This window comes from Coturnix japonica, chromosome 7 (genome assembly GCF_054131305.1).
Source record: "Coturnix japonica strain WE chromosome 7, WE-NBRP24, whole genome shotgun sequence".
NCBI classification, from domain to species: domain Eukaryota; kingdom Metazoa; phylum Chordata; class Aves; order Galliformes; family Phasianidae; genus Coturnix; species Coturnix japonica.
This window is the reverse complement of record NC_140669.1, coordinates 8,727,897-8,740,285: the sequence shown is the minus strand read 5'-3', so window position 1 is coordinate 8,740,285 and position 12,389 is coordinate 8,727,897. Positions and strand designations below refer to the sequence as shown.

Here is a 12,389-nt window from a genome sequence, read left to right as displayed (position 1 = left end):
ACAGAACATCCATCAACCATTTATTATTGGAAGGATGTACCAGGATGGAATCATGCCATATGTTCCATATGTGACTACAGTAGGCATGAGCCACAAACCACATTTGGAGTCAAGACCCTGTGCTTGTTGACCTTTCATATTATCCAGTATAGCTATTCTCAATGTTTTATTTTCAGAAATAATGTACAGACTGATTTTAGATGTGAATTATGCTTTTGTCACATAGTCCCTGTGTGAAACTTCTGAAAGGTGAATAAAGGAGGTTAATTTGACCCTAAACATACAAGGACATCTTGGGAATGACTATGGCTATTTGAGGACTTGCTTTTTCTTCTAGGAAAACAGCACTAACCTTGAACTAGTGGAGCAGACGTACAGGAGGAACCCAATCTTGCGGTACACTCAGCACCCTTTGCACTCCCCTTTGCTCCCACTACCGTATGGAGACGTTAGCGTCAACTGTAAGTATTTTAGCCATGTGACAGTCTCTTATTTTAATGATCATGAAGGAGCACCCCAAAGTTGTTTTATTAGCTCCCTCTGTGCAGGTGAAGTTCATTTGGAGCAGTGCATCTCGCAGGGTTCTGAGAGGAGGAGTCGTGCCTTTCTCTTCCCAGAATGTGTTCTGCATCTGCAGTGTTCTGACTGAGGAACACTGATTCTTACAGTAAATGGTGGAGGTAGTTGATCTAGATGTACAGCCTGCCTTCTTGAGTTGCTGATGGTTCCATTGTAAGTCCTAGAACAGGATTACAACATGAATCTGGCAATGGGATAGTATTTGTGGAGAAACTGATACCGACTGCAAATGAATCTTGCCCTCAAATGCTTTAGGAAAATAGACTGATAGCCTTCAAATAGCTGAATTGTGACAGTGGTACTGAGTCATAGCATGACGAATTTTTGCCTGCGTGTATCAGCATAGAGAAACCTTATGTGGGGGCGGGGGGGGGGGGGGGTGACAATTTTATTTCTACTAGGAAACTCTTCCTTTGAGGGATTTGTCAAAGGATGGCAATTGAAATGTCATTAGTAGAGGTTACGGAGCAAGTCAATAGAAAGAGTAGAATAAGCTGCTGAGACCAACTGGTCACCTATGTAAGGGAACTTAGGAGGGCACTAGGTGAATTATTAATAGTAACAAGCAATATCTTCTTGCTTAAAAGTGCCCTGACACCAGAGGAATGGCATTTATCAAAAGAATGACATATAGGTAATTAATGCCTCTCTTATAAAAGCGCTTCAGGAGAGAGCTGGAGAATTTCAAATCAGTAAGTCTGACTTCAAGAATCAACACAGTCTGTAATAGACAGTAGCACTAGGGAAGGAGGCGATAAGGCCTTTGTAGAAGCAAATTATACCTCAAAAATGTCTCGAGCTCTTTGAAAGAGTTGCCAAGCCTTACTGGTACAGGTTATCCTCTGTTGTGGTGTAAGTGGGCAGATTCCTGGGGCGTATTTCGGCAAGCCTTTTAAACAAGTGTAATTGCTTCAAGATTATAAGGAAACTTTAATGAGTTAATTCCATATTTAAATGATTAAGAAATAGGAGTAAAAGGAGTTTTTAAAAGAGAATGGTCATCAGAGGATTTCAGTGCTAGCATTGGTAGTGTTTGATGTATTCGTAATTGAAGTAGAAAAGAGGATGAGGACTGAAGTGACAGTGTTTGGTGATGATCCCAGACTGCAACGTTAGAACTGAAAGCTGCTGATGTACAGGTGACATATAGAAGATTTTTTAATGCAGAATGAGTGAAGTACAGGGTGTTTTTTTCCCCAGAAATAAACTTCAATCTGGATAATGGAAAGCAATGCATTTGAGGAAGAACGGACTGACTCAAAACAGTGTTGGGTCTGCGTGATCTTGTTCTGCTTAGGGAAGCGAGCACCAATTCACATAGCTTTATGAAAATGTCAGCTTTTATGCTGAGCAGGGAAACAAAGCAGCTAATGCTAGGGTTTGAATGCTTAGAAAAGGAAGAAGAAAAAGGCTTTATACTGCTATATTGATGTGTTGTGCACTTGCGTGTTGAATACAGAATGTGTTTTGGACTTCAGTTACAAAGATATGGGAGAAGTGGGGGAAAAAATATTTTCAAAGGTTATCAAAGGCACAGAAAAATTTGCTTCCAAAAAAGAGATTAGTTGGAGGAAGACTCTTGAACATCTGGAAAAAAAAGGCTGGAGGAATGTCATGGAGAAAGAGGAGAACTGTTTGTTGCCTTTTGGGATGCAGGGATCAAACTAAATGACATATTAAAAGCACAGAAGCAAAGAAAGAAGTATAGTGTCTAAGAATAGACTGGCACTCGAGATCAGTTTATCACTTGTTTTGTATTGTTTTTTTTTCTGTGAACTGAATTGGATTTCAACATTAATTACCTTTAAAAACATTATTCTTTTCTGTGTGGGATATTCAGAAATGAATTTGCAGTTGTGACAAGTTGAATATTGGCAAATATTACTTAAAGCTGCATTTGCACGCAGAAAGTTAATGAATTGTAAGTTCAGGAGATGAGCCAATGCAGCTCCTCAGGTTGCTCTTCCATCACAGACTATACTGTCATTGCTTGTCCTACTGGTGGAACAGTAGGAAGAGGGTGATACTCAACTCTTGTCACCTTTATGATTGTTCCCCAGTGCAACAAGAAAAGGGTTACAGCAGCTTACAAGATGAAGCAGTGAAGATCTTTAACTCCCTTCAGGAGATTGAGACTGTGTCTGACCCCATACCAATTATCCAAGGCATTCTTCAGACCTGCCATGATCTGAAGCCCCTTCGTGATGAAGTGTATTGTCAGCTCATCAAGCAAACGAATCACATGCCACATCCCAACAGCACTGGGAACCTGCACCATTGGCAGCTGATGGCATGTATGAGCTGCACTTTCTTGCCCAGCAGAGGGATCCTTCGCTACCTCAAGTTCCACCTGAGGAGGTGAATGTCCTTTTCATTCGTGTTATTCCCTTTCTCTACTTAACTTGCACTGTCTGTTGTAGTTATGTGTCTCATCCTTCTCCTATGGTGAAGTGAACCTGTAGAAAGGTGAGGAACATGCTTGCATTCATCCAGTGAGGTATTCTGCAGCACCCATAGGCAAAATGGCTATTCTGGAGTAGCAGATACAGTAAATTGGATTTACAGTGTTTTTCACTTTTTTTTTTGCCTAACTAAGCACATGTAGTGCTCACAGTATTTATTTTTAATCTGCTTTATCCATCAATTTTTGTGAAATAAATTGTTTACATTTCTTCCCAATTTATGTTCAGCATCCAATGCATTTTTCCAAAGCAGTCTGTACTGGGATAAATGATAGGAAAGGCCTGTAAAGTCTGTTCGATTCCTTCCAAGTTAGGAAAGAGTGAGTTGAAATTTGGGCAAATACACAAATAGTCGAACCTTTTGGATGCTTCAAAGTTCAGTCTGCTTTTTTCATATGCTCCTGAGGAATCCCACTGCAGTGACCAGTGAGAGCATTATCTCTAATTCCAGGAATTAACTGGGCCTGTCTTCCTGCTGTTGTTTGACATTGATGTTTCTACCTGCAGTAGTCCAAGTTATTTGGTAATGTTCTTGCTTTCTGTTTTGCTGTGTAATGGCTTATTTTACTTCTTTTTCCAATTAGGGTAAAAGACCTTTTTCCAGGCTCAGAAATAGACAGATATGCACAATTCATCACTGATTCCCTGAAGAGAACAAAGACGAGGGAGTTTGTGCCCTCCCAGGAGGAAATACAGGCTCTTCTCACCCGTGAAGAAATGACCACAACGGTGTACTGCCATGGTGGGGGCTCCTGTAAAATCACCATCAATTCTCATACAAGTGCTGGGGAGGTAATGCATTCATAGCATCAACCAGGTCTAAGAAATCTTCTGTGTCTAGGTACAGAGCCTGTTGATGGGGCTCCTTTTCTATATTAATCTCTGATTTTTCAGGGCTTAGGAAAAGTGTTTTATACTTTCTTACCTGAGTATCTGAGTTGACTACTGTGAGAGATGGGCTGAGTACAGCTGTGTGTATTGATAGTTCCAATGACCTAAGTCCAGCTATGCCAGCTGCTATCACTCCATCCAGCTCTCACCATTCTATCTCCATTCTGTTCATGGCTGCTTGTGGTGGCATTCATCCATCTGCACAGTCATTCTGCTGGGAAAACAACATATATCTTTTTTTTTTTCCCCCTGAGAAGCTCACTTCTGAAAGGGTGTGCAATGCCTACACTATAATCTGTATCTCTCTTGTTGTGTTTTTTTCTTGCAGGTGGTTGAAAAGCTGATCCGAGGTTTAGCAATGGAGGACAGCCGTAATATGTTTGCTCTCTTTGAGCACAATCAGCAGGTGGACCGTGCTGTTGAGAGCAGAGTGATTGTAGCTGATATCTTGGCCAAGTTTGAGAGGTAGAAGAATGTTCTGCAGAATCTTTGCTTTACCTCCCAGTTGGTCATAGTTAAGTGAGAGCATAGTCAGGTAGTTTTATCCAAAGGAGATGCAGTGTTTCTGAAATTCATTATGATGTGAGCTCCCTTTTGGTGAGGTTCAAGTGCTCTTTCTCACTGTGGTGAAAACCATATTCACATCGGTTGCAGTGATGAAGAAGCATTACCTTTACAGGGCAGAATTAGTGGTGCTTTTATCAAAGAGTAATACTTTCCAAGCAGAGCTCAGAGAAAGACTGGTTAAGTCACTGTGCTGTCTTGATCATTCCCTCCGTGTGAAAGGGAAATACTGCCTCCTGGCAGTGAATTCTTACAGAATGCCTGTGCCTCTAGAAGTACTGAGGGCTGTCAGCAGTTCAGAACAGCCATCAAAATGAGATTTCTTTGCACAGTAAATTTATTATTGTGGTTAATGGAATGGGTTAGCGTTGGCCACACAAATGAATACCATCTGTGACCTCCTTGTCCAACGGAATGATATAGCATGAAAGCATTAAGCAGTGGAGATGGAGATGCTGCTTGTCAGATGTTTGGAATGGTACGGTCACAGCCATCAGAGGTTGCTTTGATGCGTATGTAGGTATTTCTGAACTACAAGGAGTAACTGTTTGCCTTGCTTATTACGAATGTATACAGTTCTTAGGGACCATCTCAACAATGTAGCTTCCAGTGCCATGTCCTTTGAAGTTCTTGGCTTCGTCTCCTCTAATTACAAGACACATGAAAGTTAATCTATTTGGATAAATGATTCAGGGTACTCAACCCGGTGCCCTCTATGAAAATGTCTTGATATCAATTAGCTCTGATAACATTCTTGTCAATTTATATCATAACAGCTATATCAGAAGAGACAGCCAAGATTTGAGTGGGCATAAATGGAGCTCTAATTTCTTACTGTGGACTGTGGTTTTTGCAGAGAAAGCTGTCGATGCCATTTTGTATTTTATGTCTATTCTAAAGAGAAAAATAAGTTGTTCCAAATGGTGACAATACTCTAGCTGTGAAAAGCATCGAGTTTAAATGGGAAGAGCATCCTGAGAATGGGGAATATTCAGTGTCCTCCCCCCAACTCCTTCAAATGTCTAGTTCCATTGATCCATTCTGTTGGAAGAACTTTGAGTTCTTTTGAGTAAACATTCAGTTTAACTAAGAGGAGTAAAATGGAAGCCATCAGAGAAGTCTGCTGTGCTGCCCTGAGATTGTCTTGGCACATTAGGTAGTTTTGTATGCTTTCTTCAGAAATCCAGGGGTACTTCTATAGCATGAGGTGTACTGTGGATGTTCTGTGGTGCTTCAGGTTGTAGTTTTGTTTTTGTTTCTTTTTGCTTACAGACTTGCTGGTTCTGAGGAAGAAGAGGAGGAAGGACAGTGGCAGCTATATTTTAAACTGTACTGCTTCTTGGATATAGAGAATGTTCCCAAAGATGGAGTGGAATTTGCTTTCATGTTTGAGCAGGTAAGCAAGCAGTGGGAGACTTTGTTTCCAAGGGTGGCAGGAGCACATTGGAGTATACAGAAAACTGGATTATCTTGGCTTTAGAAGTGGGAATGCTGATCTGAACAGAAGAATTTATTACCTTGAATTTTTGACTAGAGTCTACTCAGCAAACAGACAGAAGTTATCTGGGGAATATGAATATTAAAAGCAGGGTCTTTCCTTCTCAGATTGGCTTTGTCTCAGGGCATGTGCAACAGGAATCTGTACATGGACCCAGCTGTGAATTATGTCTCTGCTTTCTAATGAGTCTGGGGGACTTTTCGCTCCTTTGTAGGCTCACGAAAGCCTCATAGATGGTCATTTTCCTGCACCAGAAGACACACTGCAGCGCCTGGCAGCACTCCGGCTGCAGTACCTTCACGGAGATTATTCTAAAATAAGTTGGAGTCTGGATGGAATCTACCCAGTTAACAGACTGAAATCCAAAATACTGCACTCCACAAAGAGCAGTGGTACCAGCAGTCACACTCTGGAGAGGCGACGGACCAGCTTCCTTGAAGGGACATTGAAACGTGGCTTCAAAACAGGCTCTGTAAAGAAGCAGAAGGTAGAAGAGGAGCAGATGATGGAGATGTGGGTGAAGGAAGAGCTGTCAGCTGCTCGTGCAAGCATAGCACAGAAATGGACCAAGCTGCAGGGACTCTCTCAGCATCAGGCCATGGTGAAATACATGTCCATTGTAAAGGAGTGGCCAGGTTATGGGTCAACCCTCTTTGACGTTGAGGTGAGAGATGTATAAATACATTTAACTGCTGCCAAGGAGAGGGGTCAGCCTGGAGAACAGATACAGCTCCGTGTATGATATGGCTTAGCAGCAGAAGGGAACTTCCAGAAGTCGCTATTCTGTCTGTGTAAGCTGAGAGAAAGCTTGTAGTACCACGTACTCAACAAGGTGTGATGCAGAGCTCAAGAAAACTGATGCATCCTGCTTAACTGGGGGAGATGATAAATTCCAGTTTCATTTTTGGACATTTTTTCTGGGCTTAGGAAGGCAGTAGCTAGCTAGTGAAAGTAAAATGAGGCCATGTTGTAGTTGACAGCTAAAAATGCAAGCCTCCTCTGCAGCAGTGTTACAGAAACCTCTCAAACTGGGTCACTTCAGCTTCTGGGATTAGCCTGCTACAGTAGGAATCTGCAGCTCCATTTTTTTTTTGTTGTTTTTATGTTGCCTGGAAGGGTTCTGTGCCCTTACTGATTTTGCTGTAAAATAATATATCTGTAAAATGATGGGTTTTAAATATAATTAGAAGTGTTAGGTACTACAGTCAGTTATTACTCCATTACTATTTACTTACAGCTGTGTCATTTCTAAGTCTTTGTGGCTGGAGTATCTAGATGCTTCCTTCTGCAGGCTTTTTTTTTTTTTTTTTTTTTTTTTTTTTCCCTACTGGGATAGAGAAACAAAATATCCAGCAGCAACCAGGAATCGATTCCTTGAATTAAAAGTGATTTAATTCTCCACTGTACTGATGCAAGATTTCTGTTCCTGCAGTGTAAGGAGGGAGGCTTTCCAAATGATCTTTGGCTTGGAGTCAGCACAGAGAATGTGTCTGTCTACAAACGTGGAGATCCTAAACCACTGGAGACTTTCCAGTACGAGCACATTGTTTTCTTTGGAGCACCACAGCCCAACACCTTCAAAATTACAGTGGATGAGAGGGAAATGTTCTTTGAAACTTCCCAGGTATGTGAAAGCATTTGTTGTGCGTGTGCTATCACTAGCACTCCAGTAAAGCCCTAATTTGAGGATTAGACAGGGTTATATGTGAGATCTCTTGCTGAATGATCAGGACAGCCAAGGAAAAGGATGAAAGAAGCTTGAACCTGAAGTGTTGTGGTACCTGGTCCTGAATACAGAGATGTACAGAAAAAGGAATGATGCTGGTTAGAAAGTGAAGGAGTTTGAGTGGTCTTCCAGGGCATGTGGGATTTCAAATTTTGGGTGCTTAGTTCACAGAATCACAGAATCACACACAGAATTACCTGGGTTGGAAGGGACCTCAAGGATCATGTAGTTCCAAACCCCCTGCCTGGCAGGGCCACCAAACATACACCTTTACTAGATCAGGTTGCCCAGGGCCCCGTCCAACCTGGTCTTGAACACCTCCAAGGACGGGGCATCCACAACCTCACTGGGCAGCCTGTTCCAGGACCTAACCACTCTTCTAGTAAAGAACTTTCCCCTAACATCCAACCTAAATCTTCCCTCCTTCAACTTAAAACCATTTCCCCTAGTCCTGCTATTATCAGCCCTTTCCAAGAGTTTACTCCCCTCCTGGGAGTAAGTTCCCTTCAGGTATTGAAAGGCTGCAATGAGGTCACCCCGCAACCTTCTCTTCTCCAGGCTGAACAAACCCAACTCCCTCAGCCTGTCCTCATAGGGGAGGTGCTCCAGCCCCCTGATCATCTTTGTGGCCCTCCTCTGGACCCTTTCCAAAATCTCCATGTCTTTTTTGTACTGAGGGCTCCACACCTGGACACAGTACTCCAGATGGGGCCTCACAAGAGCAGAGTAGAGAGGGACGATCACCTCCCTATCCCTGCTGACCACCCCTCTCCTGATGGAGCCCAGGATCCCATTTGCTTTCCGGGCTGCCAGAGCGCACTGCTGGCTCATGTTAAGTTTCTCATCTATCAGGACCCCTAGGTCTTTTTCTGCCGAGCTGCTCTCAAGGACAACTCCTCCCAGCCTGTACAGGTGCCTGGGGTTCTTCCGGCCCAAGTGCAAAACCTTGCACTTTGCCGTGTTGAACCTCATTAGGTTCACCCGAGCCCAGCTTTCCAGCCTGTCAAGGTCCCTCTGAATGGCATCCGTTCCCTCCACCGTATCGACTGCACCACTCAGCTTGGTGTCATCAGCAAACTTGCTGAGGGTGCACTCCATTCCCTCATCGATGTCATTAATAAAGATGTTAAAGAGCACTGGTCCCAAGACAGACCCTTGAGGGACGCCGCTCGTTACCAGCCTCCACCTGGACATAGAGCCATTGACCACCACCCTCTGTCTGCGGCCTTTCAACCAATTGCTTATCCATCTAGTTGTCCACCCAACAAATCAAATTGTTGTGCGTGTGCTATCACTAGCACTCCAGTAAAGCCCTAATTTGAGGATTAGACAGGGTTATATGTGAGATCTCTTGCTGAATGATCAGGACAGCCAAGGAAAAGGATGAAAGAAGCTTGAACCTGAAGTGTTGTGGTACCTGGTCCTGAATACAGAGATGTACAGAAAAAGGAATGATGCTGGTTAGAAAGTGAAGGAGTTTGAGTGGTCTTCCAGGGCATGTGGGATTTCAAATTTTGGGTGCTCAGTTACTTCATTCCCTTTCAGTTTATAAGTTGGGACTTGACAAAATTACAAAAAATAAAAAGATGTTTGAAAGTGTTACACGTGCTTTTTGAGTTACAAGCTTTTAGATGTCGGTAAAACAGAGCATAAACTTGTTGAGGACTAACAGGTACTGCTGTGAGATCGTGGTGCTCTCCCAGCAGAATCTGTTGTGTTAACTCCCTATCAATGCATCTCAGAGGTGACATGGGTCTGTTCCTTTACAGTTTGTGCATTAAACAGCATTCTAGAATAACCTAGAGAGGCTTTTCCAGATAGAAATATCACAGTGATTTTAACATTTATTTGTAAATGCCTGTCATTATCCTTGTTTTCATTGCCCAGGTCATTTGCGTATACAACTGTCATTATCTCAGTTCCTTCTTGCTTATCCTCGCTGTCACGTACACATTTAATCTTGCATACCAAATTTATGATGCCACGACTTTGGACAAGGGGAGTCTTTCTGCAAAACAACTGATCTGATCAATGGAAATATGTCTTCAATGTGCTTATCTCATTGTGTTCCTTCTCCAGGTGGGTGAGATAATAAAGATCATGAAAGCATACATCAACATGATAGTGAAGAAACGCTGCAGTGTCAAATCGGCCACCAGTGTGGACAGTCGTGCCAGCATCTGGACTAGGTGATAAGAATGGACTGCCAGGAGAGAGAGGCAGATGTTTGATAATTGGTATTTGCAACTTGCCAGCACAAGTGTAGCGAAGATGTTTTTAAGAACTCCACTAGAGTGACTACTGTATTAACGAACTGAAGTGGCATCTGCAGTACCTGGGATTTGCACCTCTGTCCAAAGACATTAAACAGTAACAACTTGTTAAATATTAACAGCCCAAACCTTGTTTATCCTGGCTTGTCTGATGAACAGTTTACCTTTAAAGAAGCAAAGACAGAAGCATCCTCCTTCTGCCTGTCCTCTCTGCTGCTTTCACAAATACCTGCCATACGGGTGGAAACAAAACCACAGGAATCTGGACTGTACAGGAGGCAGGCTTTCAGCTTCCTTAAGGATATTCAATATGCAAACATCTGGAATCGGGGACCATAGTACGGGCTGCAAAGAGAATATTTTGTTTTTATTTATTTTGTAGGCAACCCTAAAATAAGTCACGCGGGTTTTCTCTTCAGGATATCCTAATGATCTGATCTGGTTTAAAAGGAAAAAAGCCTTTTTTGCAACTGAAGCCAGACCATCCAGCTCAGAGGTCAAACACTACGTGAAAGACCATTAAACAAACAACTAAAAACACATAAGGTGAGTTGTTACCTTCCAGTGGCGTGTTCACAGGTACATATATGTAAAAAAAGAAATGGCACCTTAAGTAAAAATTCTGACTACTCCATTGTAGAAGAAAATAGTGGGGTCCAGCACTGCTGAAATACCTTGTCAGCTGCCATTCTGGGTGCATTCCACAGGGCACCTGTTGCCTAAAAATGAATGACAGTCTTTTGCCTGGTACAGCTCAGAAGGTGAGACTGACTTAGTTGCATTTCCAGAAGATCTGTTATACACAAACTTGGGGTTTTGGATAGAAGTCAGAGATTGCAGTGTCTGCATTAGATCCCTTATTTCTCTAGATGGGGGTGGAGGGGGGAAGAAGGGATTTTTAAGGCCAGTTAGCTGTGCAGGAGAAGATTAACAGACCAGAAGATGAGGAGTCAGCATGCACCAGGTTTGGATCAAATTCACCTCTCCCAGAATAGTGCACTGCACGAAGATAAACCACGGTGTGTAATCCTGCTTCTCTCTCCTCCCAAGCCCACTGCAGCATGTGCAAACACTGCCTACCTGCCACACAAGCCAGCCTACAAGGACAGCCACCGCTGCGTATTGCACTTCCAACTGGAGTTTTGCCTTAAACAGCTTTTCTGAAGGACCTTACGGACATCCCCTTTGTATCACGAGGAACAAACAGACAGCCGGGGTCACAGTCAGTGCTGGGGCAACCTGAGACGTGAGACACATATGGCTCTGCATGCTGACTACATGGCTATCAGCACAGCCTTGGTTATCCCTGTCCTAGCTCTGCACTGTTCCTGTGTTCTGGCTGTGGGGTTGCTGCAGGCAGCTTGAACCCACTTGGGAATGTAACTCCCATTAGTATTTGTTGTAATTTTGCTCATTTCTATTACAGAATTCCTTCTGCTGTGTTTTTTGTTTTGTTTTTTTTTTTCTTCTTCATTTGTAACTGGCTTTACAAGATGAAACATTAATAAATTATTGGATTGCACAGGCTCTACTCACTGCTGGGCATGTTGTGCTGTTTATTGAGACATCTGAGGTTCACAGCTGAGCCGCCCACACTGCGCATGTGCAGGGCTTGTTCTTTCAGCTGCTTTCAACACCGCAGCCATTTTAATTTCCCTGCGGCTCCCAATCTGGTATTCCCCGGTCCAGCACTGCTCTATTAAAAGCCCACTTAGTAATTTGGTCAGTAATAAATTTGTTTTCTTGATAAAAGCTGGTCACATTCATTCTGTTTATGAGCATAACAGCATCATTTAAAGCCTTACGTTCAGCAGTGAACAAGTTGTAATGTTTTGGTATTTATTTGTAACCACCCCCAAAAATAATAATAATCTTTCTATATACATAAATATACACATAACTCTCATTTTATTATTTCCTTTCAATACTCTTTGGATGTTTAATATATGTCCAAAGCAATGAATAGATAGTGTATTTCATTTTCCAAGTGTATGTGTGTATATATATAAATACATATATATAAACATATACATATAAAAATACAATTATTTATATATATATATATATATACATATATATATACACACACACACAATTGAATACTAGATAACTATATGCTCTAAATAGATATAAAATAAATGCACTAGCCCCAGACAGCAGTTTGTGCATGCACTTGTGGTTAACAGCTGTATCAATTAAGTTAATTAAGAGCCAGGTGTACCTCAGCCTTTGTATTACTCAGACTTCAGAGCCTGGCAGGTCTGTGCAAACTACGCAAGCAGCTTAGTATAAATAATTATGCATAATAAATCATGTTTTAAGCTGGAAAGTTACTGATGCTCCTTTTCAATATATGAAAAAGATTTTGATGAGCTCTCCTATTTATTTTCTTATCG

The 12,389-nt window shown here is 42.2% G+C and overlaps 1 protein-coding gene across 5 annotated transcripts in view; it reads left to right on the top strand.

The window, feature by feature from the left end:
* LOC107316896 (unconventional myosin-X-like) overlaps positions 1 to 11,528 on the top strand; it is a 65,447-nt gene extending 53,919 nt beyond the window's left edge. For 3 of the 5 annotated variants that reach the window (XM_015868909.3, XM_085553041.1, XM_085553042.1), the window contains 8 exons: positions 338 to 461; positions 2,640 to 2,937; positions 3,626 to 3,833; positions 4,261 to 4,397; positions 5,769 to 5,892; positions 6,209 to 6,658; positions 7,427 to 7,618; positions 9,800 to 11,528. In XM_015868909.3, the coding sequence (XP_015724395.2) occupies positions 338 to 461; positions 2,640 to 2,937; positions 3,626 to 3,833; positions 4,261 to 4,397; positions 5,769 to 5,892; positions 6,209 to 6,658; positions 7,427 to 7,618; positions 9,800 to 9,913 (1,647 nt within the window). In that variant the 3' untranslated portion in view covers positions 9,914 to 11,528. The remainder of the gene's footprint in view (positions 1 to 337; positions 462 to 2,639; positions 2,938 to 3,625; positions 3,834 to 4,260; positions 4,398 to 5,768; positions 5,893 to 6,208; positions 6,659 to 7,426; positions 7,619 to 9,799) is intronic. The other 2 variants (XR_001556636.3, XR_014948209.1) reach the window with 1 other exon arrangement.
* Positions 11,529 to 12,389: the final 861 nt, after the last annotated feature.